We start from the raw sequence: 26,475 nt of genomic DNA on the forward strand, positions 1-26,475 counted from the left end.
GTACTATGAATCATAGTACTATGAATATATCATAGTACTATGAATCATAGTACTATGAATATCATATCATAGTACTGTGAAAAAGGAGTTGTAAGTTATAGGCAAAAGCCATTCGGATATTCAAATTTATTGTTATTAAACTGAAAGTTATTTTCCAGATAACTAATAACACTTGACAAAAATTTCAGCCTTCTTTTTAAATAATTTAAGCTCCACCATATTATCGCAATTGGTACGTAACGACCCGGCGATATGCCCATAAAACGATTGATCTTTTAGTTGTATTAATTTCTTGGACATATCAAACATTATCTAAAACATGTCAACTATAATTAAATTATTTTCTTATTATTTTTTTACAGTACAGTTTAAGGAAGTTCCAACATTATGTAAGAACCTTAAGAAAATTCTAAAGTATTTTGTTTGAATTGGAAATTCAGTGCAAATCAGTACAAATTTTGAAAAATCAGGACATTAGCGTACTGATTGAAGAAATGAATAAAATCAGTACAAGAGTTGAAAAATCAGTACTGTACTGATAAAATCAGTACGTCTGGCAATCGTAGCATCGGTACGCAGACCGTTGGAGTATCAGCTCCGGTGTTGGTGCACGATCAATTGCCGCCGCACAGTGCTGTGCGATCGGGCAAAAATCAAAAATTTCGTTGTCCCAAATATAGACGTCATTGGTATTGTTGGAAAGGTAATTTATCCATTATCATGCCTCCGGTTCCAAATTTAATATAAAATGAGTAATACATACACAGAAAAAAGGCCCTTGGAGTTGACGCATTTCAAACCAAATATTTTAGTAGGAGCCACATACGTTTGCCAGACGTACTGATTTAGAAAGGACAGTACTGAATTTTTACTCGCTGTACTGAAAATTTTCAATTCCCAATTCAGTACGCAAATGTCCTTATTTTTTGGAAATGTGTGCTGATTTGTACTGATTTTTCAATCTCTATTCCACTTCGTTCACATCAGTGCCAAATACAGAATTTTGATTCGGGAGGGGCTATTGGGGTCAACTTGTCAAATAAGGTTAAATTAAGAAGACGTTTAACACATTTCACTGAAGAGTAACCCCTCACTCAAAGTTCAGGCCATATGACCTACAAGAATCCAACTGGTAATATAAAAATTATATAACACAGTGCCTCATACTCAGTTTTGCTAGATCAATTCGTGTTCTCGAGAAAAAAAATATTTTTTTTTGCCTATACTTGCTTTGTATGATATTTTCAACATATAGGTAAAAAAAACGATAAATTTTCAAAATTTTGAGAAAAAAAAATTTGCCGCTTTACTGAGATTTTCGGATCCTGAAAACTTTTTTCTCGAGAACACGAATTGATATAGGAAATTTGAGTATGGGGCATTGTTTGTATGGCCAACAGCTATTAAACCTGATATATGCGCACTCTAGGTTTTTTTTGTGTTCCACAGTGTAATATTTCAAAAAATAAGAAGATACAAAATTGTGCATTGTGTTTATTAAAGCAATGGATGTAGGTATATTATTTAATACATATTTCTTGCTTACAACGTTTTTCGATTGAAGGATGGAATTGTTTTAACAAAGTATTCAGAACTTCGATAATACTAAATAATTTAAATTGCAAACTCAATTTTGTGCTTTCCTTTTTTCGCAGATCTTTCATGATCCTTTCAGTGTCAATTTTAATATCTTAAGTGGATGTGTGAAAGTGCTACACCTGTCAGTCTGGTACTACACAGTCATGGTTTTATTCGGCCAAGAGTTAAATAACTTCTTTCTGAAGTAATGTTACTACGAGTAGCTTCAATTGTGGCCCGACTGCAGAAAAGTTTTTGTTTTACTTGGGTTGTTTTTACACATGCCTGGTGATCAGGTTATCTGGTTGTTCACTCAGTTAACAACAATAACATATACTACAGAAAAAAAGTCATGAAATATACCCGAAACAAAACCTAGTGTTGGTTGGTGGTATAGTCGAGTACAACATGAAAATAGGCTCCGTATAGTTCATCAACCCCCCATTTTTTTATACCAAAAAACCGTTATTTTCGTACTTGATGCACTTATCTATTAATAGCTTGACTATTTTCTATCCGATTTCAAAAATCGAACAAGTTTTGAAAAGAAGATTTATAGACCTTTAAAACGATTATAACAATATATTGTTAGACATAGCTTGTTGGGAGTTTTCATAGGTTAAATTTTGATGAGGCCCTATTTTTCTTCACTTTTTCAACTTTGATCATCGCTAATTTCAAAAATTTCTAGTTGCCAAATATGTAGTATTTATCTAAAAGAACATTTATTTTCGAATAAATCGGTAGATACCTCACCTAATGGAATTGCATACAAATTGTCGAAGTTAAGCAATTTAAGCAAAAATACATACGAGCTTTAATTTATTTGTGTGTATATGTACCGAACGTGCGGATTTTTTGAGCAGTTCATCAATATTTACTCCAAATTGATATATACAATGGCCCTTAAGCAAAAACTTTATTTTTCATACAATTTTAGGAAAATGGGCGTGGCACTGATTTTTTAGCGGTGAAAATGCCGAAAGTACTGAATTAAAAAAAAAATCTGGCAACCCTAGAGCCACATCAGCTTTAGGTTTTATACGAAAAATTCCAAAAATACAACTTATGAGACATTAAGTTACATTTTTAATTTTTCCGTTTAAAATAGCTTAAGATAACTGCAAAAAATTAATTTTTTAAAAATATTTGAATCCTGTAGTTTAGACTCGCTATATTTAAATGCAAATTTATTTTGTTGAAAATAAAAATATTACTAAAGTTTAGTTGAGTAAATCTAAAAATCATGTAAAATCATGTTTCCATAAATCAAAAGTTTTGCACTTTGCGAAGTAGTGCGGTTTTAGCAGATGCATAATGTATTTTTTTAATTTTTTGCTGTTGTGATCTGCACCTTTCGTTCAATTTACAAAAATGAGAAGGCACATTAAATGCCTCTTCCTTTAAATAGGCCAAATTTTTTGAAAAGAGTTACCACCTGTTAAAAAATTGAATCCAAATTATTTAATATATTAAATGAATTACTAAAAGATGGGTATCAATCGAAATGGGTTTTGAAAGGGTTGATTTCGTAACTACATGTAGGAGGGTTGCTACCCGTTTAAAAAATCAAATTCCATTTTAATTTAGGGAATTTGGTGACTGAAATATGTATCACCATATATGTATATGGGAGCCAGACGAAAGAGGTTTAAGGTCATAGCTTGCAAATATTTTGAAGAGGGTCGCCACCTGTGTGTGTAAATGCAACAAGAATACAAATTTTGAACTTCAAACTGCATTTACAGAGAGACTATGAAAAGTATCAAAAAACATTTTTGAATTCAACGCCCTCAAGTTCACTAGGAAACAAGTTTTCATTTAAATCCGTCCATAATTGCCCACATTTTATACGGAGCCACAGCACTGGGCGCTTTAGCGGTCGCCACCACGGCGCGCACACAAACCGCACCATGGACTTGGCACAGCCATCATACGGCGGACAACAGATAACGACCGCAATAAGTGAGGACAAAGGCGACACCCCTGCTAGGGTCTTTCGCATAAATCGCTCATTCCTACATTCTTAATTTAGGTCGGCCCGTTTTAGGGCGGGGTACCCTACTGGAGACTTCCTCTTGCAGTGGCGCTCCACCCACAAATACCTATTTCGCTAAACTTGAGTAGAGAGCTGTAAAATTTCCATTACGATTATAATCATACATTTTTTTCATTTTTTTAATTTTAATGATTATTTTAATTTTCTTACATAACCCAGTAATTAATATATTATTATAATTAAAAATACTCATAATTAATTGCAATTAAAAAATAATCATAAAATTAAAAATAATCAAATAATTAGAAATATTCGAGTTAAAATTAATCAAATTTTTTTATTGATTTTTTTTTTTTGATTCATTTCAATTATTTGATTAATTTCAATTATTTGATTAATTTCAATTATTTGATTGTCTTTAATTATTTGATTACGTTAAATTATTTGATTATTGCTAATTATGTGATTATTTTAAATTCTTTTTCGAATAGATAGAAGCTGTGTTTGGCAGGCATATTTTTATAAGTTAGTATTAACTAACTGAAACCAAATTCACTGTACGAGTAAATACTTGTACTGTAGTTTAAAAATAAGGAATGATTTCTTACAGACATTGAAAACTGTCTTCGCTATTCATTAATACTTTCAGAAAGAATTTTGTAGAGGAAACATTGGAGCAGACATACTAGGTATGTGTATTATTGCAATGTATTATTCACAAGTTGAAATAAATCATAAAATTGAAAACAAATCCAAAAATAATAGAAAATAATCAAATAATTATATATAAATATTAATCATGCAATTAAAAAAAAATCAAAAATAGATGAAAATAATCACATAAAGCATTGTTCACTCAAAATCGGTACGCGTAAAATGGGTTATATCTTTTTAACAGGTTTTCAGAAAATAATATTTAATATATGAAAAAATAAAGGGAAGTATTCTGCTATAGATAGATGTTAGCGAAATTTCATATTTTGCTTGTATAAATAAATAAGAGACAATTTCTTTGATAATGATAAAATTTTTCTGAACACCCGTTCTAGAGACTTGAGTAATCAACTTGGTCCACTAAACTATCTTTAGTTTATGTTTTTTCATAGTTCGCGCATCTCTACTTATTTTGTTTTGAACAGATCCGTGTATTTTTCGATTTGACGTAAATAGGACATATTTTTAAATTGATGAGTTCCAGAACTTTATTCATATCTTTGGCTTCAAACCGATTTAAAGTTACCTGTGAATAATTAATTTTCTTTAAAACCAACCAAAACTTTACTGAAGGTCTAAAATAATGATACAATGGCTTAACACTTTATGCAAGCGCTCCTTCCAGCATATTTCTGGGGTCATATGGCCCTTTGCGGAGTCTGATCGAGTTTTAATAAGACTGTTTCGATTCTCTCGTCATTTCATATCCCTTTGACAACTGTGTCAACTTCTATAAACTTAATTTTAAGAGGATATCACCCTGTTTCTTTTTAGCTTAAAACTTTTAACGTGGGAGTTGACCGAAGTCAAGTTTTAAACATGTTTTTTAGTCATTGCTAAAAAATACCACATTTGGTGTGAACATTTGGGGTAGAGTAAACGGATGCGATTTTTGTTATCAAATTTATTTAATCTAACAGAAATATATATATTATAACTCGATAAGGTTTAAGTCTTGCCATAGCTTCCATTCGCTGCACTGTGGATAATCGTTTTCCAATTCTTTCGCGCGATCTTCTTCTGATAAGCCGATTTTTTTTATAAAATGAGGTAAAGAGCCTTATCCTTAAGCTGGTGCGAAATGATTTTTTTTGATGATTAGCTTACTCTGTTAGTTTAAGCAGAAGGAATCCATTCATTGATTTTTGGAGGAAAATTAGAAGTTTTTGGTATATTTAATTTTAATTTGATTTTTGATCTCGAGAATGTCGGATTTTCAACGAATTCGTTCAACATTATTTTTTGAGCAGGCACTTCCAACACGAATAAAACTGTCAAATTAAAAGCCAGTACTATGAAATTTAAACCTCATAATGGTAGATCTATTGTCTAACGATCTGCATTGCAACTTTTTAATACATTGAAACAATTGCTGTACAGGAATTGCTGGAACGCGTACCGATTTTGAGTGAACAATGCTTTAATTATATTAATCATGCAATTAAAAAAAAATCAAAAATAGTTGAAAATGTTCAAATAATTATATTAATCATGTCATTAAAGAAGTTAAAAAATAATTGAAAATAATCAAAAAATAACGAAATGATCATGTAATTAGAATTAATTAATTATAATTTTATTTTATTTTTTAAGTAATTAATTGCACGATGCTACAAAAAGTCATGAAATACACCCGAAACAAAACCTATTATAGGATGTAGCTATGGACGAGTACAACATAAAAATAGGTTCCGCATACATAGTTCGTGCATTCTCCATTTTTATTTTATTTAAAAACAACCGTTATATTCGTCCTTGATGCACTTATCTATTAACAGCGTGACTATTACCTTGCTTATACCAACACATAAAGCGCTTTGACCCAGTTCGCTGTGATTCAAAACGGAAGCATAAACCAACTTTCAATACGCTCAGAAATTCGAAAGTGTATTGACTCGAATTTGTTTTCAAATCGCTTTTTTATTTCTCACATCAGTCATTTGACGCGAAGTGAAAAAAGTCTGGTTTTCTTTATACAGCCCGTTTAAAATTTGAGTTATTATTATAACAAATTTGAATTATTGTTCGCTTCCATTTCGATACACGGCGTTTTAAATTTGAATTATTATTATAAAAAATTTGAATTATTATTATAACAAGTGCGCTATAACGACAGGTATAAATGCTTGAAAGAAATATGTGTTGAGGCAAATCAGCTTTTTGTTAATGCGGTTCTTGCGTAGGTATAAACAAGGTATACTTTTCATCCCATTTCGCGCCGATTCGCAAAGACTATTGATGAACAGCCTTCGCATAAAGGCAAATCCATGAAATAATCCATGGATTGCAATTTCGAAATTTTTTGCCCAAGGTGAAAAGAGCTTTGAACATTCTTTTCACAAATTAGTTTCAAGAACATTCAGGAATTTACCAGTGGTTTTTGGTAAATGTGTAACGAATCAGCATTAGCATTTTGAATATAAATAATATCGGTGGAGAATTGGAGAATACTGAAACCTCAAGTGAAAATGAAGTGTTTTGTGAAGAAAGACTAACCGCCTTAGGACGACATATCTCAAGGCATATCTGCGAGACATGTAGTCAACATTTTTTTATTTAATTTAGGAATTTCGATAATGCTATTAATTAATCGCTAGATGAAACCATTTATGTACATATGAACATACATACTTTATTACGTAGCTCATTTGAGTATGGTAAGAAAATAACTTGTGTCAAAACCAAGCTAATTGGACAATGTTTTCGAGTACTACTCATACTCATCATTTGAACATAAAAAAAAATTAAGCGGCAAATCTGTTTTACGAAAGTCATGTTTCCACATTTTTTTTACTGACTTAACACTTTTTAACGGTTGCCATCATTTTACATTAAAATAATGCAATATTTTAGCTGCTATAAATTTCGCACAGAAAAAGTAATAATTTCACCGAATGTGCAGCTGTCGGAAGGCAATTCCAAACTTCCGAGTTTATTTCTGCCATGAAGAAGCTTCTCATTAACTGTAGGTCCCTCCATTTGTGATACAACATCAAGACGCACACCGAAAATTAGAGAAGCTCGGCCAAACACTTAGCAAAAGTGTAAACGCCAAAACATTATTATTATTTTATTAAAGTTCAAATAAACAAATACATTTGCTACATAACAATGACTGTGTACAGAAACTGAATTGTGAATACAATTATTTCATAAAAATATGATTTTTTTGTTAATACACACGAGAGAAATACGTTTGTAAATATTTTGTATTTTATGTGCGCTTGATAAGGCAAGAAGGAGCTTATTTAAAAAAAAAAAAAAAACCGATTTACTTAATTTTGAAGTAAATCATCGGCTTCGGTAATCGGCCGATTGTTAGAACAAAATCGAACGTTCGGTTCGACTTCGGTTTCGGCCGAAAAATCTACCTTCGGTACTCAACAAATAGCGCTTATTACCAGGGACGTGAACCGGATGAAAAATTTGGTCGGTTCGGTTCGGCGGTTCGAACCGTTGTTGCACTTTTGGATTGGTTCGTCAAAGCGGTTTTTCTGGTCTTTGAACCGGGGTTTCTGTTCGGTTCAACGGTTCGAAAAACAAAAAAATAACGCGCAAATTTAAGTGTCAATTGTCAAGTGCAACAACATGCAAGTTTAAGGGTCAAGTGAGATGGGCTGCCCTTACATTTGATATTGTCACATGGTAAAAAAACATGGTACGTATTACCATGTTTAACAAAAAAATAAAAATAGTGGGTACATTTATCTATTGAAAATTGGTTGAAACGAACCTTTAAACCTTTAAAGAAAGTGGTTCGGTTTTCGGTTCGGATCAAACATTTGTGGAAAATTTCATTTCGGTTAATGGTTCAGTTCATTAATAGAAAAAAGCGGTTTTCCGGCTCCAAACCGGTTTGGTTCAAAACCGGTTCACGTCCCTGCTTATTACAACAATTGAATATTCGATTTTAAAAAGGTATTCGAATAATCGTAGCTTTGCGACAATGGAATTAATGTCATTGACATTAATACACAATTGAAAAGTGAATTAATGTCAGAAATGTTAAAAACACTGTTGCCAACTTAGTGCTTTTCGCACTAAATTTAGTGCTTTAATTCAAAACGCGAAAATTTTTGAGTTTGGTGCTTGGTTCGTTTTTTGGTGCTTTTTTTTAGTTTGAAAACACCAAAACTGTAAATCTGAAACAAAAATGGAAGTTAAATTTAGAGCAATTGGAATTTTCGTAAGGAACTTTACAAAAATGGAAACGAATTCATGGTACAGTAACAATCATAAGCGAATGAGCATATGTTTGTCAAAAAAATATTTGGCAACACCTTAAATCATGCCAGAATTACATACGGTAATTTGCCATTGCCTGCAAAAACGTCCATGTTTCTGGTACCAGGAATCGATCTTTAGACCTTTAGTTCGGGCTGAATTTGTTATATTTTTACGAATATTAAAAAAAGCACCAGAATCTCCTAACAGTAAAATGAACAACGAACCTTTTTAAAAAGGAATAATCGAGTAGGCAGCTATTTTGTACACAAAAAGATTTGTTCCACTATGCGCTATCCACTATGGGAAATCAAATTTTGTTATGTTTCTGGTGCGAAGCGGTCGGAAAGAAAAGTTCTTTACGTTCCTTTAGTTCACGAGATCCATAAGAGACTAAAAGTGTAGTCCACATAGTTCATGAAACTCAATTTTTTGTTGTTACTTTCGTTTGATAGGAATTGTAGAAAAAATTTAACAAAACGAAGAAAAATTAATATTTAAAAAGCGCAAATATAAATGAAACGGCAACGCTGGACACAGCTGCAAATAAGAAAATAATAACAAAAATGTCCAGTCGTTTGGACGAAAATATTTGAATTCATAGAAAGCAGAAGAAATTCGACCGCCGAGCAAGAAACATCAATTTATATTAATTTGAATCGGCATACCTACAATACAATTTTGTATGCATACAAAGTCCATTAAATGCTCCAATAAAAAATATGGTGTTTTTTTTGAGAAAAATGCAAGTTTTCTTGGGTTTTGGTGCTTTTTCAAATTCAAAAACTTGGCAACACTGGTTAAAAAGCATGCAAGCTTTACGGTGATGTGTAATAAAGCCGAGCGGAAATAACATCCATGGAAACTATTTCTTATCGTCCATAGACAATAGTATTACCTTTTCGCAGGCGCAGTAATTCCATGGACATTATTGCTCTATCAGAAAAATATGGACAAAGTACACTTCTAACATGCTACATACTATGAACATAGTATACAGCTTTAAAAGTGCACAATACTACGGCGGACCGCGTTTCGCGTCGCAACGCGCCGTTTTGACACTTCACTTGGCACTTGTATATTCCACATCCTCTACTATACGTCAACAGTGACGTAGGTGCCAATTCGCTGGTGACGTGTGCCGATCCTTCCCTCGAGGGTGGTTTACATGATTTGGTGTACAGCTTTAGATCAACACCTGTGGAACAGGTTGGGGGCTTCTGGTTAAACTTTTTCTTTCTTTATGCTGAAATAAGTATACATATCGTTGTTTAAAGTACAAAATCGCGTTTAAACAAAATGCAAAACCGCGTATCAAGATAATGCAAAACCGCGTATGTGAGGTTGCATAAATTATTTTCTAGAGAGTAAAAACACTCATATTTCAAAAAGGTTCTATTTTTTATAAAGCAATCGCATTTCTGGCTAGTGTATTTCAGGACGAATGGATAAGGATTGAGCCAAGAGCTTGTGTGAGCAAATCCAATTTTTGGCAGCAAATGTCAGTTACGCTGTTTTGCAGAAAAACGATACGCGGTTTTGTACTTTAAACGATGATATATGTATTCATTCTTTGTAGCTTTTTCAACTAAATTGATTTTGTTTGAATTATTTAAGGTTCCGTCTTTGAAAAAACAAACTGATATGTCAGAACGTCAAATTCAGCGATGGTGGCGTTTAAGAAGAGCAGGAGACCGACCAACAACTCTCGTAAAATTTTGCGAGAATACATGGCGATGCATTTATTATACATATAGCTTCATTTTTGGCATCATCGTGCTATGGGATAAGCCTTGGTTTTGGGATATAAAGCATTGCTGGTATGGTTACCCGCATCAGGTGTGTATAACCCAATTGTTTTAATTGAAATCATATACATATGTAGTTATAATACGAGGGGAGGTCAACAAGTTAGGTGCAACAGGGTAAAATCCCTGGGCGCCAGACCTAACTTATAGCGTTTTCTTTTCTCGAAATAATGTTGCATTTAATCAGCCCTGCGCCAAGGTTGTCAAATTTTCGTGTTCTTTTCTCAGCATCTTCACATGCATATTGCGTGAATGTCGCACTCTGATAATGTTGCCATATAAGTGAAATTTTTTTCGAGAAAATAGAACGCCATTATTTTCGAAGTTACAAAATTTAAGAAGTAAGTAGGGTTATATCGTCAGTTGGCGCGCAATACCTCGTATCCGCCAAATGCAATGTCACGTATAAGATAGTCCTAAGATTTCGCGAAAGCGCGAAAAACTTATTTTCTTCAAAACGTTTGAATGGTTTTCTAACCTAACTTACTATACATGAGCTTCTACTGTATATAATTACATTTTTGAAGTAGGGAAGTATCCAAAATAAATTTTTTCTATGCCGCTCATACGTAGTATTGCATTTGGCAGATACGAGGTATTGCGCGCCAAGCGACGATATGTATTTAACCCTCAAACTGGCAAAACTTTAAATTTGGAAAAAGTGGCAAAAAAGTCAAACCGAACTCGAATGTGCTAAGAAAGAAAAGCTTCGCAGCGATGTACACATACAAGCGAACAAATGAGTGAGCATGAGAATAACCTCATATATTCGTGAAAGACGAGAACATAACAAGCAGCTTCTCGCAGCTATATCGGCTGCTTGCAGTGAAATTAACACCAGTGCACGGACTTCGAAAAAATTAATATTGGTAGATTTTGCATACAAAAATTGGTAGAAGTTGGTAGATTTTTTTAAAAGAAACATTATTATATAATTTTTACTCATTTAGGATAAATGAAAGCTAATTAAGGTAAAATGGTGTTACCAAAGCAGCTGAATTTTCGCCTTGGGGATTTATAATGTCAAAATGATGTATTTGTTGTAATTCTTATTGTCATTATGGGTAAAATTTGTTAGTGGAATTTTTGTTTTTGAACTTTTGCCGTCACCTTATTATATGAATTCGCCTTGGAATAAATTGTATTTCTTTATAAAACAATAAAACATTCTACAAAAAAGGTATAAATATGTAGCACATAAAAGTGGGCCCAAGTCATGGCACGATTCGAATCGAATGAAACAAAATGACAGCTGTTTTCTCTGAAATACATTTTGAACTGAAAAAGCGAAGCGCTACCAAAAGCTGTAAAGAAAATTCCCATTCGAAATTGTTTCGATATCGGATGTCTTGATTCTGGCCCTGTTTTACAATAAAACAAACAATTACTCTGCACTTCAAAATTTTTTGATTAAAATTAGTTTTGAAATGATTTAAGTTTACCTTTGGCAGTCTCCCACAAAAAACATATTGCAAACGAAAAATATTTCCATAACAGTTAGTTATGATCAAAGTTAACTCCTTATGTTTATTTTAGGTATGTTCCATGATAAATTATGTATACACTGTGTTCATTTAAATCTCTTTGCTTTCTTTCGGGAAAATATTGGTAGATTTTTAGCCTTTGTTGGTAGAAATGGTAGAAAATAAAAAACAGCTAAAAAGTTGGTAGATCTACCAATAAAGTGGTAAAGTCCGTGCACTGATTAACACCAGTCCGCTCTGCCTTTCGGTTGCCAGCAAAAAATAAAAAACTGATGCTCCCGTTATTGTAAAGTTGAATTCACCTTATGATCGTTCTCAGTTGCTGAAAGCAGTGGCGGTTTATTGTAAGGAAAAGAGACGGTCCATTGCTCTTAGCGACAAAGGAATTGGCGTTGAAGGGAAAATCTTTATTCATGAGTGCTTTACAAAGAGAAATCGTGAATTGATGCGTTTGCTATGCAGCTTAAAAAGCAAAAACGATTAACATCAGCGTTTTCATTTCGGGGGCATGTATATGTTAGAGGCCATCCACAAGCTGACGCTGTTAAAGTATCAGTCTTAAAAAGTATAGAAAGTACTGCAGCTATCAGTAAATAGATGTAAGATTATTATCATAATGTATGTAACTAGCATTGTCACCCTGTCAACATTTCTCCCTTATTTAGTATTATTGCTTTTCTATTTATCAACATACATCTATACTCTTTATGTCATTTCTGTCTCATTGTTATTTTTTCTGACTGTTAATTTAAACACGCCTTGCATACGCACCTTAACATTTATTAAAAATGTATAGTGAAATATGTGAGCTGGCTAGCAATCATGTAAGAGGGATTATTAAACTTTTGTCAGATCGCTACACTGGGTTTAATATTCGAAGCTTAAATGGTGGAAAAATGGATTATTTGAATTTTATTTTTAATAGCTTAAATATTGACTTAATCTGTATTACAGAAACGTTGTTCAAGGATTACATTGATGCTAAATGTTACGCCCTATGCGACTACTCGTTAGTAAGATGTGATAGAACGATTAAGATGCGAGGAGGTGGCATTGCTTTTTACTTTTAGAAATAAGACCAGCGAGCGCTCCGAGTGTACTATACAAGACATGCCTTTTTGGGCATAAAAATGTGTGAATGTATGTCAATTAGCGATGTTAATTTTTCGGCTTTTTCCGATCCCGGGATTTTCGGGATGGCGTTGTCACGATCCCGGGATCCGGGTATTAGTCCCGGGATTTAGATATTCATTACTTTTCAACAACTTGAATCGAAAAAATTGCTTCAATATTGTTTGAGAAGCTCTCCTACCATGAAATAAATAATAAATAAATGGGTTTGAAACCTATTTTTTTATTTAAAGTGGCGTTTTTATTTTTTCTCTCTGACCGCAGGATTTATATTGAAGAACTTTGTAATTTCAAAGACATGATTAATTCCAAAAATTATTAAAAAAATTCAATGCAATGTAGAATAGAAATATGGGTAACAAATGCAATAGGAAATTTCTTTAGAATTAAAAAAATTTTTAACAAGCCTCATTTCGGATACGTGGTTAGTGCGCTGTAAAATTCTAAAAATGTATATTTCTCCTTATAAAAAATTATTATTTTTTCTTAAAAAGCAAGGCCATATTTTAAAAAATTGCTAAAAATAAAAGTTATTTATAATTGTATAAGCTGTCCACAGAAAAAGAATCAGAACGAATCGTTGACTTTTGGCCCTAATTTAATAGATTCTTGATTTGGGACCAGAGAACGAAAACAAACAATAGTAAACGTATCGGTATCGTTTAGTTTCGCTCATAGAAGGTAACGAAACACAAACGATTCAAATCACTCGGAAACATTTTGCGAGCGGTAACTTTACTCTGCTAGCGTTCGCGATAGCTGACGCAAACAAAACAATTGAATGCAGAGAAATAGGGAAACAAACGAAACACAAAGTTAGTGCTCACAACACAAAACTAAACGATTCCTTTAGTGATCCTCTAGTATACATACATACCAGGGTTGTTGGGAATATTCGCTTTCGAATTCGCAATAATCAATGCGGAGCTTTTGCGAATGCGAATGTTGTGCAAGTGCACCGATAAAACGTATATTTGGCAAACAAAATGACAAATTGTTGCCACTATTTTTTGCCTGTGGAGATGCGACGTTAGGTCATGTTACCCGGGCGCCACGCTTGGGAGTATTTGTGTAAAAAAGCTGGTCAAATGTCATATTTATCAACTTTGATAAAAGTATCTTTAATCATATTATTTCCTAAGCTATATAACCGAGCTATCAATGAGCAGTCGTAGAAGCTCCTACTTCAACTTGACCTTTGACGTTCGTCAAAGAAAACATAGGTCTTTTAATAATTCTTTTTTTTCGTTTTCTGTGTTTTAAATACCTGCATTGGTTTCTTTCTATATTATGATTTTTTGGACCAATTTAAAAAAAAAAACTACTAGACATAAAGGAAGAAAGTGTGCACTATAATTTTAAACCAAATTTTCGTGATTTGCTTTTGATGTTACATATATTCGTTTAAATCATGATACAAAAAAGAAGGTAGTTTCATTGTCACTTTTTCGTCGCCATATTAACAACCTGACAATTAAGCAGATTAAGACATTTCGTGCTACTATATCCAATATCTAAAATCCTTAAAATTGTATTAAGTTTTTGTTTATTTAAAGCATTTTCTTCTTAGAATCGAAATTTGAACAAGCAAACGGTCTTTTGTTGGATATGTTTCGGTTATTTGTACAACGGTTTCGGGTTATTGTGTCCACTCTTGCGATCAAAGGATTAAAATTTGGTTTGTTAATAAATTCGGTGTGAAATATGAACTTTTTTTGTAAAAAATACTGTGTAGCCGGAGTTGGGCAGATTATGGTTATTTTAGCGCGGCCGAAGACCTCCAACGCGAAAAGGTTTTCTGCGCGTAAATCCTGTGGTTGGCGTAAGGGTGACTTGCCTTAAAGTTTGCACCGTTCTCTTTCTAATGGGTGGAGTCATATTGAACAGTAAACTATATTTAAGGGGTTCGCCAGCCACCATAACAATCGTATTATGAAATTTCACACCGTTAAAAAAGTATTTGGTTGTGGTTTCAAGTCCTCTAAACATTTGTTTAGCCGTTCAAAAATTTACGACACACGACAATACGACACTTACGACACACGTTCCCACGAAAGTCGGGTCTACGTAACCGGAACGACCCAGATTTATATCTGGCCAAGGACTGTCACTCCAGCAACACTCCCCAAAAACCCTTTGGGGAACTTGTATGCTTCTACAACAACAACAACACTTACGACACCTTGTGAACCACCTAAATATGCATTAAATTCACACCGAAATGTGTATATCAGAAACAGTTATCTTCGGTATAGAAAACGGTAATAGTCCTGGCTAGATACATTATAAAATAATCAGATGACAAAAAGGCACTAAAAAGTTTTTAAATGCTTACATATCGTCGATGTTTTTGCAAAACCGCCCATCGATCAGTTGCAAAACCGCCTAAATCGCCGTTGTGGCAAAAATGAGGTTTGGTAACCCTGAACTCCAGGCATCGGTATTTATGCATAAGAATCGTAAAATCGATATTAAAACAACAGATTTGTAAAATAATAGCTAGAGAAAATAGCGCCTTTCAAGGCAATGCCTTCAAAGAAAAACGCGTTTTTCGCTCTCCTGTAAAATTTGAACACCGTAAGATAGGCGGTTTTGCAATTGGACGATGGGCGGTTTTGCAAAAACATCGACGTTATACATATGTATATGTTCACTAAAATTTAATTAATCTAAAAATAAAGTCTTTGGGAAGTGGTCATCGTATTTAGTATAAAATTTAAACATTTTTAAGATAAGATTTTAATTATTTTTAAACAGTAAATATTATTAAAACTATTTTATACTTATCCGAAATTTATGATATAAAATCCCCTCTACCAAAAAACTTAAATTGGGTAACGCTGCTTCGAATTTTTAACAATTGAGCAATTGTCAAAAATCTGCTTTTTAATCTAAAAGTTGTTTATTGAAACTACCTTCTTTTTTGTATCATGGTTTAAATCATTTCAAATTGGGAATTTATTTTTAGGAAAAATTTCAAAAACAGTAATTGTGTTTACTTGTCGGGCAATATTTTTTTTATATTGATATACATTGGATCCTTGGCTAAAAACTTCTGTGGCAAAACTGTCCCCTTACGTATCCTTTCTTTGCTATTTGAAGTCAAAGAGTAGGCTCCTTCAATTAGGATTTCCAGCAGAAATGTTCAATGTCTGGCTATAAAGAGAATCGATGCTCAAATAATTAAAAAAACTATTAGTCTGACCTTTAATTAGGCAACAATTACGTAACTATCTGAGACCCTCATCATTCGTGTTTCCAAAAATTCAAATGCTTATAAAAAATCTTGTTGTTTTTTGCTTTAAAAAAAAAAGATAACAATATTCTGATCCGATTCGGCTGGCAGCCACGACTTTGAAAACAGAATTTTGTTCAAAATTTTCATTCCTGGAAAATAATAATTTATTTTCCATATCCACTTATTTAGCTTGCTATAAGCACAAATTTTTCTAACCAGTCGCAGAAGAAAAGATTAAAAATGAATTACAAAAACTAAAATTGAAAAAACGCTGATGGCGTTACAGGTTCCCCAAATTCTGAAACAGCCAAAGGAATGAGAATGAAGAATTATTTTGAAAAAGCTTTAGAAAAGCTGACACATCTGGTTTGGCTTGTAAACGGTATTTAAACAACGATCTCGCCGTTATGCTAGATTCTTCAAGTAAAGATGAAAGTCAGGAGGATACATCCGACATTTTCAGCCACGATACAATACTCATTACTTTTCATTAAATATTATAATATTCAAATTTTTGACTTCAATTACTAAATAAAATGAACATTATTAAAAATTACTAACTTTTCCATTTTTTATTTACCTAAGTAACTTAATTTACTTACCTAATTGTTTCTTAAAAATACTTGACATCTGCATTCGCATCCGCGGATGTTAGCTGTTAGACATCCGCATCCGCGTAGCTAAAATTTCTAGACTTAATTCTGATTAAAAAAACTAACTCGCAAGTCTAATTTAAGTATTTACTATCAAAACGTTAGAGTTTTGAATACCAAATTAACTGACTTATATTTGAAAGGTTTTTACTGCAATTATAATATTATTTCCTTGACTGAAACCTGGCTCAAATCTCATATTTTTAATTCCGAAATTCTTCCAAATGAATATCAAATATACAGAATGGACCGCGAGGGCAGAATCGGCGGTGGTGTTATTCTTGCGGTGCATTTGTCGATACCGTCCGAGGAAGTTAGTGTTCCTGTCATTGAATATACCGAATTTAAATGTGCACGTGTACAGGCTGGTAAGAGTTATGTTTATTTAACTCTTTGCTACATCCCTCCTAATTCTGCCATATCAGTATATACACAGCTGGTCTCTTTACTTGCGTCCGTAAATGCAATGCTTACGTCTACCGACTCTATGATTGTTTTGGGTGATTTTAATCTGCCACACATTTCATGGAACATTATTGACACCGATGTTGTACCAGTTTCATCTAGAGATAGTGACAATATATTTCTGGAGGAAATGGCTGAACTTTGCCTAAAACAAATAAATATTTGTCCAAATAAGTTTGCAAAGGTCTTGGATCTTGCTGTTGTTGTTGTAACGGCACTACTAAGCCCCGCCTTTTTCGGGTCAACATTCAGTCATTTTCGTCAAGCTCAACTAACGGGAGGCCCAGGAAACGTGCTGTTTCAATGGCGTCGGACCAGAGGGAGAGGGGTGTTAGCTGAGTCGGATTGAGCTAGCATGTGAAGAGGTGGTCGGTGTCGTGTGGAGATTCTCGAGTCTTGACAGGTAACTGTTGAGGCTTCTCTTGAAGCAGAGGGCTGTTTGGGTGTTCGCTTCTGTGACACTTTACCAGAAATTGCTTACAAAGCATTTTGTTGTGTTCCCTTACGGGGAGCACGCGGGCCTCGCTGTGTAGGTGGTGCTCAGGCGTCATCAGAAGGCACCCAGTCGCTGTCCGGAGTGCGGCGTTCTGACAAGTCTGTAGCTTCGTCCACTGCGTCCAACTAGTCCCCGGCGTCCAAACTGGCGCAGCACAGTTTAGAACCGGCCGGCCAATTGCCTTGTATGTTGCCAGCAACGTTTCTTTGTCTTTGCCCCAAGTGATGCCGGCGAGCGACTTGAGGACCTTGTTGCGGCTCTGTACTTTATTGACAACTGCGGTTGTGTGCGTGGAGTAGGAGAGCAGGCTATCGAAGGTGACCCCTTGTTTACAGTCGGTATTGGTGTGCCATCGACGTGTATAACTAATTCTAGCCTGACCTCCTTCATCCAGGTGGTGAAGAGGGTCGCCGTTGATTTCGTTGGGGAGAGTGTTAGGCTCCTTGCAGTAAAGAAGCGAGAAAGGCTGGAGAGATAGTCGTTTACTTTTGAGCAGAGGTCATCAATTCCGTTCTCGGACGCCAAAATCGAGCAATCGTCAGCGTATGAGATCAGGGAAACTCCCTCAGGTGGCTGGGGAAGCTTCGAGATGTAGAAGTTAAATAATAAGGGAGAGAGAACACCACCTTGTGGAATCCCTTGTTTAATTCTTCTTGGTTTCGAGGTTTGATTTCGGATGATTACTGACGACTGTCGACCACTCATATAATTCGCCGACCATCGCTTCAGTCCCGTGGAAGTCAGCGTGGAATGGCAGACGGTGTCAAACGCCTTTGACAAGCCCAGCGCTACTAGGACCGTTCTCTCACAGGGCGGTTTCGATTTAGGCCACGAGTTATTTGGGTGTTTATGGCGTTAAGTGCTGTTGTTGTGCTATGCACTTTACGGAATCCGTGCTGGTGCTTCGCTGGGGTGAGGTGGCAGTAGAAGTATGGGAGTAGCAGGGCCTCAAGTGTCTTCGCGGCCGGAGAAAGGAGCGCTATCGGGCGATAAGAGTCAACTTTGCTGGTGGGCTTCCACGGCTTAAGCAGTGGGATCACTCACCCTGATTTCCACACATCAGGAACGATGAGAGTGGCCATAGACAGGTTGAGGACCTCCGTTAGGTAAGCTTTGGAGGCTTTCGCGCTCCCGATAGCTCCCTTCACTTCACAGCTGATGAAAACAAGTTGTGCACTGTTTTTTGTCAGCTTGTGCAGCCTCCTGGACACTCGACGTTTGGCGCTGACGTCCGACGAAGCGCGACCTTCGAATGAGATTTCCACTCTGTCATCACGCTTCGTTGGGTTAGACAAGGACCTCACGGTTGACCAGAGCTTACTCACACCAGATGTGAAGTTGCAGGCCTTCAAGTGCTCCCCCCACTTTTTCTGCTTGTGATGATTTACCAGTTGCCGAATCTCCAAATTAAGGTCCCTCAGACGAGGGTCCGCGGGATCGACCTGGCGTAGGTGGTCACGCTCATTTGCTAGTACAGCTTCTTCGGCCGGGAAATTTGGGCGGACTTCCGCGATACGTCCGGACGGGATGAAGCGAGCCGCTGCGGCAGTGACTACCTTGCGGAACTGGCGTTCGCCAGCATGTACGTTTGTGGGTGTGGGAAGGGCGGCGAAGCTGCCCTCGGTAACTTCCGCGAAGCCGCCTGAATCAGCTTTGTTAAAGTTGGTGTAGGTTCGGTGGTCCGCGGGAGCAAAGTCGGTAGGCTTATTGATCGAGGTGATTATGGGTAGATGGTCTGATGCTAGTGTTAGCATAGGTCGCCATGATATGCTATTGATCAGACCAGCGCTAGCAATTGTGAGGTCTGGCGAGCTGCTGCAGCTACCCACAATCCTGGTGGGGGCGTCGTCGTTCATGGTGCAGAATGTCGAATCGTCTTATCTGCTCAGCCAAAAGATTTCGCCTACGATCATTGGCCAGGCTTGAGTGCCAGAGGTCGTGGTGCGCGTTGAAGTCACCTACTACCATTCGGTTTTCACCTCTGAGTAGCGCACCTATGTCAGGGTGACATCCTGCCGGGCAACAGGTGACAGGGGGTATATAGACGTTAAATATTTCGAGCTCGACATCGGCTGACCGGACAGCTATGCCCTGACATTCTAGGGTGGTGTCCCTCGGGTCGATGTCTTTTTCGATAAGCCGATACTGCACTGTGTGGTGTAGGATGAACGATAATCCGCCACCATTACCTCGCTCGCGATCTTTACGAAACACATTGTAGGCGGCGCAATCCAACAGAGTTGAGTTGGTGTGCAGCTTCGTTTCTTGGACCGCAGCTATCAATATGCCATGCCGACCCATCAACCTTACTCTGGAGTCCGTTGCGGGGGAGTTGAGGTTTGCTGCTGCCCAGAGGAGCTTCTCGGAGCCGTGCAGGCTCTTCTGGTGTTGGGTGCATTGCTCGAGCGGGTAGCCGTGGAGGCTGATTGTGCCGTTTGGCTTGAGCAGCAGGGAGTCACATAGCTTGTGGTCCACTCCCGATGAGACCTAAGACCAGAGCAGGTTCTTAGGTGACTCCATCCGTTGCATGAGTTGCACCTAACCGAAGTGGAGTTCGGTTGGAGTCGATTCTGGCAAACAGCAGAAATACGTTTCTGGTCCGGGTTGGGCTCAACGCCCGCCCGGAGAAGAAGGATGCGGAGCAATCCGGCTGCAAGGAGTTGCTTCATGGACGAACAATGATTGAAGGGTATCGCCGATCTAAGCGGGGTTAGGTCGCCGAAACAACAGCCATTGGTCGGGTAAAACCCGAGTAATTCCGGTACGTAGAACTGGCTGTCGTGGGAATGAGGTCTTGGATCTCGTTTACGTTGATGATGTTCCGAAGTCCTCTATTAATCGGTGTGATCCCCTAGTTTTGCCAGAGGATGCATACCATCCCCGAAAATCTATTATCACTAATTTATTGGAGTTCACAACTTATGTCTCAAACAACTTATGTCTCACACCGATTTCAGTAAAGCTTTTGACAAAGTATGTCACTCACTATTTTTAAAAATTGTTCTTCCAACATCATTAAGGTTTCTTCAGGAGTTCCTCCGGGAAACCACCTTGGTCCGATTCTGTTCCCGATATTCATTAATGATATTTCTTCTATAATAAAATATTCTAAAATTTTAATCTATGCCGATGATGTGAAACTTTTTAAAACATTGTCCTCTATCGAAGAAAGGTCTTTGTTACAAGCGGATCTGAGCAACGTGGTTAGTTGGTGTAATGCAAATTATATGCCACTTAACCTTAAAAAATGTAAAGTTATGTGTTTCTCTCGAAGGGCAGTTCAACTAGCTGTTTATTCAATTTCAAATTATAATCTGGAGCAGGTATCCAGTTTCGTTGATCTTGGTATCACAATGGATTCCAAACTCAATTTCAACCTTCATATTAATATTACAGTCAATAAAGCCAAAGGCGTTTTTGCATTTGTAAAGCGATGGTCGAAAGAATTCAAAGATCCTTATGTTACAAAAGCTCTTTTTACCACTTTACTTAGACCTATACTAGAATACGGATATATTGTTTGGAATCCCCGGTACCAAGTTCATTCAGATAGGATTGAATCAATTCAAAAACAATTCTTGCTTTTTGCATTGCGTGATTTTAACTGGGACTCTTACACTAGTCGGAGGGTGAAAACCGTTGGGATTAATTAATTAAAAAAAAAAACAACAGCTGGTTGGAATTTACGCAAATCCCTAAATTGAATTTGATGGTTTGAAAGTTAAAATAGTAAAATGCGACTAATTAAACTTGTAAGGAGAAAGTAATTATTCCTTTAGTCAGTGAACTGTGTCAGGAAAAGACTTCGGGATTTGTTTTCTTACGTTTTCAATTTTATACTTTTGAATGTAAATAAAATTTCTATCAGCTGTTCGTTTAACTTGCAAGTTTCTGCAAATTTTCTGTTCGCGTACTATTTTGGATTTTGAAAATTTGGCCAAAATAGATCTTTTGAATTTTCTTTAATATCTATCTTGCGTACATTAGAATAATAATAAAATTAATGTTTTTCATTTCTAATAATTTTATTTAAAAATAAAATTTTTGTTTTGTTGTTTTTTTGTGGCTCTTTGTAGCATTTAGAATTTACATGTGGCTCTTTTCGGCCTCATCCTTACCCACCCCTGTAATAATTCATTGAAATGATTGAAAATTTTGAATTTTACTTTTTAAACCGCTAATTCCTATAATTCAAGTTGAATTTGAATTTTCAAAATGTGGAGTCCCTGCTATACATATGTTGCTTAGAAATATAGCCTTTTCAAGAGCCTTCGGATTAAAACCTAGATTGTAATAACTGAATCATTTAAATTAAATGAATTTAATTTTTAAACAGGTGGAAACGTTTGTACAACAACTCAGTAATATTTTAAATGTTCAATCTGAAGGTTTCATAGCAATCTTTCATTTGACACCCATATGTTAATTTTTCAGATAGCATGCGAATAATTAATTTAAATCTGGCTTTCCGAACCGGTGGCAACCCTGTCCAAAATACTTTAATATAATTTTCAAATCTATCTATACCAAGTTCCTGTACTCTATCAAAAATATTTTCTGAGATATGATATGCGGTATGAAAATTCCGTTTTATGGAAGGTGCCACGCCCCTCGTATAATCGAGATTAAATCTATCCTATATTTTAAGTTTTGCTAAATGGCACCAGTGTACAAAATTTAAAAAAGCGTAACAAATAAACAAACTCACTTTCGGATTTATAATATTAGTAAGGATGACTAGATAAGAATATTACTCATACGCCATGTATGTACTATTAATGATAATAAGAACTACTTGACAAAAATCAACACCAGGGTGAGCCGAAATACACAAAGTGAAAAATAAAACACATAAGAAAAAAAGAACAAAAGTCTGGAGAACGTCCTGCTAGAGAACAAGGTAAGAAATAGTTTGAAAACATAACGTTAAGAAGGAAAAGTTTTTTCAGTGAAAACCACGGATGTTAATTCTAAGCCAGAGGAAAGCTGGATCATTTCAACGTCCAGATCTTTTTTCAGTATGGTGAACTGTCCATTTATGGAACAATTTTTTATTTTCTGTGAAAGAAAAGTTCGTGTCTAAGTCTTTCGTTAAGTTTATTTGCATAATTATCTTTCAGTTCTTTTTTGAGTAACATTAATATTCAAACATTTCAGAGTCATGGAACGCTATGAGACAGTTCAGAGAAGATTTGTTCCATTTTCGTTCTCTGTAAGAAAGTTCCTGGGACTTTACCTCCCAAATTGCTCTTCGAGAGAAAGTTCCTTAGAATTCTGTTCCCGTTTTTTCCTTTGCCAAAACGTTCAGGAGAAATTTGTTAGCATTTTGTTTTCTTAGAACTGTTACCGAAAGTATTGTTCGCATTTTGTTCTCTCTGGGAACGTTCCACAGGGTTTTGTTTTTATATAATTCCCAATGAGAACGCTCTCGTCAGTTTGGTTCCCATTTTGGTTTTGGTTTTGACGCGTTCTTGGTAGGGCTGCCATAATCCTGAACCCTTCGACCAGGACACTTATCATCCAAATCAAAAACGAAGATACAAGTGAATATGGTGCCAATATATTCCCTGTAAGTACAGTTGCTTTGGTTCAGATATAAGCAAATTATTGTGGCACAGTCCGTAGAGCTGAATGATTGATGGTCATGAAATGCTCAAGTTCTGAATTTGTTTAGTCATAAAAGAACAAATTTCTCGTGGCGGTGACGTACCACCTCTAGCAAATTTCCGCATATCCTACAACGCGCTTATGATCCATTTTTGCCATTTTATATAACCTGAAGATAATTTAGGTAGGCTGTCTTAAGTGAAGCCATTCTTAAAGGCTTACCCAACAAGGACTGAAAATGTGCTTCCCTGCATGCTTCCTAGAAAGGTGTTTCCTATTTACAATTTACGCGAACGTACTTAAATACTTAAATAAATGTTTATATTACTTAGCATTACAAATAGGCATTTAAAGTCTAAATAAAACTTTTTGATATGAACCTTAAATAAATTCCTTAAAGAAGTATGATTTTTATGAATTAAGAAAAACTTTAAAAGAACTTCAGAAGGCGTCCTACAAAAGCCCTTCTGAAAGCTCTTTTTTGAGTAGCGAAAGCAGAAGCCCTCCAATTTGTGCAACTCCATACAAAAAATTAAGGAGAAAGGAAAGAAAGGCCCGAGCCGAGGCGAGTTGCCTCGAACAGGCCCATACTCTGGATATCAGAGGACGTGGCATTTTGCAAATACGTAAATACACACACATATAATGCTCAGAAATCTACTGAATCAGTTGAACCATTCTGCTAACTACATAGGCAACATTAATTTGCTGAACACTAAAGGAATGATTCCTCTTGTTTTGTGTATCGTTGTTGTTTTGTTGTTGTTGTTGTAGCGGCTACAACAACCCCGCCCAGATCGGTTGATATCTCAGTCGTTGTCGTCAAGTTCCACTAACGGCAGCCGTAGGAAGCGTGCAGCCTCTATCGGGCACGGTGGGCAGGAAGCGAAGATAGGTTGCATAAAAATGTCGACAAAATCTGAAAGCACGGTTGTATTTGTTGATATCTTAAGGTTAAGAATCCGCTTAAATTGAAATCCTAGCTGCTCCTGTTTTAAAGCTATCCACATTTTATATACTTCTGATAGGATATATTTGTAAAAGAGGAAGGCGTACTTCTCGATAATTAGAGCATATTTATACGAAAAGAAACCTCATACAAATCTGTTCCCCTTTTTTAACTCACTAAAACGGATCAAATCAATGTGAAACATTTTAATTTTCTCCTACCGAAAGAATAATTGATCGAGATTTATTGGGCGCTACCGGTATACAACTTAGATAAAACACCACAATTACCTTTTTCTGTAGCGTGAACTTTCTCATTACAAACACTTTCAATATCGCAATATATGTATGTATGTATACAATATTGTATGCTATATAATACGGTAGTAATTTTTTATTAAAGGTTTGTTGCTATAAGCAAGTAGCGCAGGCAAGTCGCACTGCGCTTGTGCAAGAAATAAAAATGCTCTAACTTAGGCCAACGGTACTCCGCATAATAAGTAAATAAATTGAAAGCTTGTATGAGATTTATTTTGGTATTTATGTACTCTTCTGTCAGGAAATAATGACTATTGTACATCCAGAACACAAATGCGATCATAAAGAAAATCGCATGAAAGTATGCGCTTTGTGTGTAGGGCTGCCAGACGTCCCGGTTTTCCCGGACATGTCCCGGTTTTAGACTATTTGTCCCGGTGTCCCGATCCAACCTTAAAATGTCCCGGGTTTCATTTAAGTGTCCCGGTTTTCGATTTGATTGCACAAATTTTGCTTAAAAATGACTACGCTGAGAGAAAAAAGGCGTTGTAATATTAAGAAAATTTTTATGAATTTACTGGGGGAAATAACGCATAGTAAACATGAATATGTTTTATTTGATTATCGTTTTGAAATGTTCGTACTTAAAAACAATACTTTCGTACCACGCACACGTGGTGTTGATTCAAACTGAACATTTGAATGCACATTTACATGTCTGGCTGTAGCTGAGTGCACGAAGATGCTTGCCACAATTTGCTAATTTCCAGAGCGTCAGGGTTCAAATCCCATTACAGACAGCATGGAATTTAAATAAATTTTTTTTTAACTTAATTATGAAAAAGCATCCGTTAAGTGCAAAGCGCTTCATTTTAATATTGGCGTATTTCAATTGAATATTTCTATACTAAATACTAAAATTTGTGTACTTAAATTATTACGAGTTGGGTTGGTGCTCTTTCATATGCGATTTTTTTTTTAAATGTAGCACGTTTTGCATAAGCAATAGTTGATGATTAATATAAGTATGTACCTAAATACGTTAAAATGACATGCACAGAGTTTTACAATTATAGCAAAAGCCAGAAGGCTTGAAACAAGCGCACAGCAACGAAACAAATGACTGATATTTTAATGTTACCTTGTATTTATTTATTTTTTTTTCGTGAAACCTAGATTACTTATAAGTACCGTGCCGTACAAAATTATTGGCTCGGAGACACTTTCATCTGATCACAATTTCTAATCAGATCTTTTAGAAAAATGTTTAAAATGTAGCTTTTGAGCCAATTAGTAAAGTGCAAGTCTGAAGTTACCAGAAAATTTCGTTGATTTTTTGCAATTATTTATTTTTTGCTGGCAGTGTCTTCCACATACAAAAAAATGTTGAACATAGTTTGTATGGAAGAAACTCTCAGTAAAAACAATACCAAATATATTGCCTCGTTCAAAGACATGAGCAAAATCGTGAATACATGGTTTTCCGCATAACAAGCGGATCTTAGTAATTTTGATAAAAATCTTAACGAACTCCGCACAGCTTTGAAAAGTACTGGAATTTCTCAAACTGTCAAAACCCATTTTATCCTTAAACATTTAAAGCAATCTATTTCATTCTTGAATAACGATGGTTTAGGATTATGGTCAGAGCAGGCCGGGAAGTCAGTTCATAGGGAATTCATTAAATTCTGGGATAGATTCAAAATAAATATGATTGATAAACCAACTTTTGTGAGTCGCCTGAAGAAAACTGTAATGACATTTTCATTCCAGCATATATATAAACTTAACTAAATAATAAAATATTTAAATACTAAAATGTGGCACTATATTATATGGTAAGCCAACAAAAAAAATAAAAGGAAACAAAAA

The 26,475-nt window shown here is 35.6% G+C and overlaps 1 protein-coding gene across 1 annotated transcript in view; it reads left to right on the forward strand.

Annotated features, from left to right (window-relative positions):
• Positions 1 to 26,475, forward strand: part of LOC118734220 (ceramide synthase 5-like) — a 129,568-nt gene that overhangs the window by 19,079 nt on the left and 84,014 nt on the right. Inside the window, exon 2 of the mRNA XM_036463942.1 lies at positions 10,133 to 10,354. Within this exon, the coding sequence (XP_036319835.1) occupies positions 10,133 to 10,354 (222 nt within the window). The remainder of the gene's footprint in view (positions 1 to 10,132; positions 10,355 to 26,475) is intronic.

This window comes from Rhagoletis pomonella, unplaced genomic scaffold (genome assembly GCF_013731165.1).
Source record: "Rhagoletis pomonella isolate Grant_MI unplaced genomic scaffold, Rhpom_1.0 Rhpom_scaffold_00002, whole genome shotgun sequence".
NCBI classification, from domain to species: Eukaryota; Metazoa; Arthropoda; class Insecta; order Diptera; family Tephritidae; genus Rhagoletis; species Rhagoletis pomonella.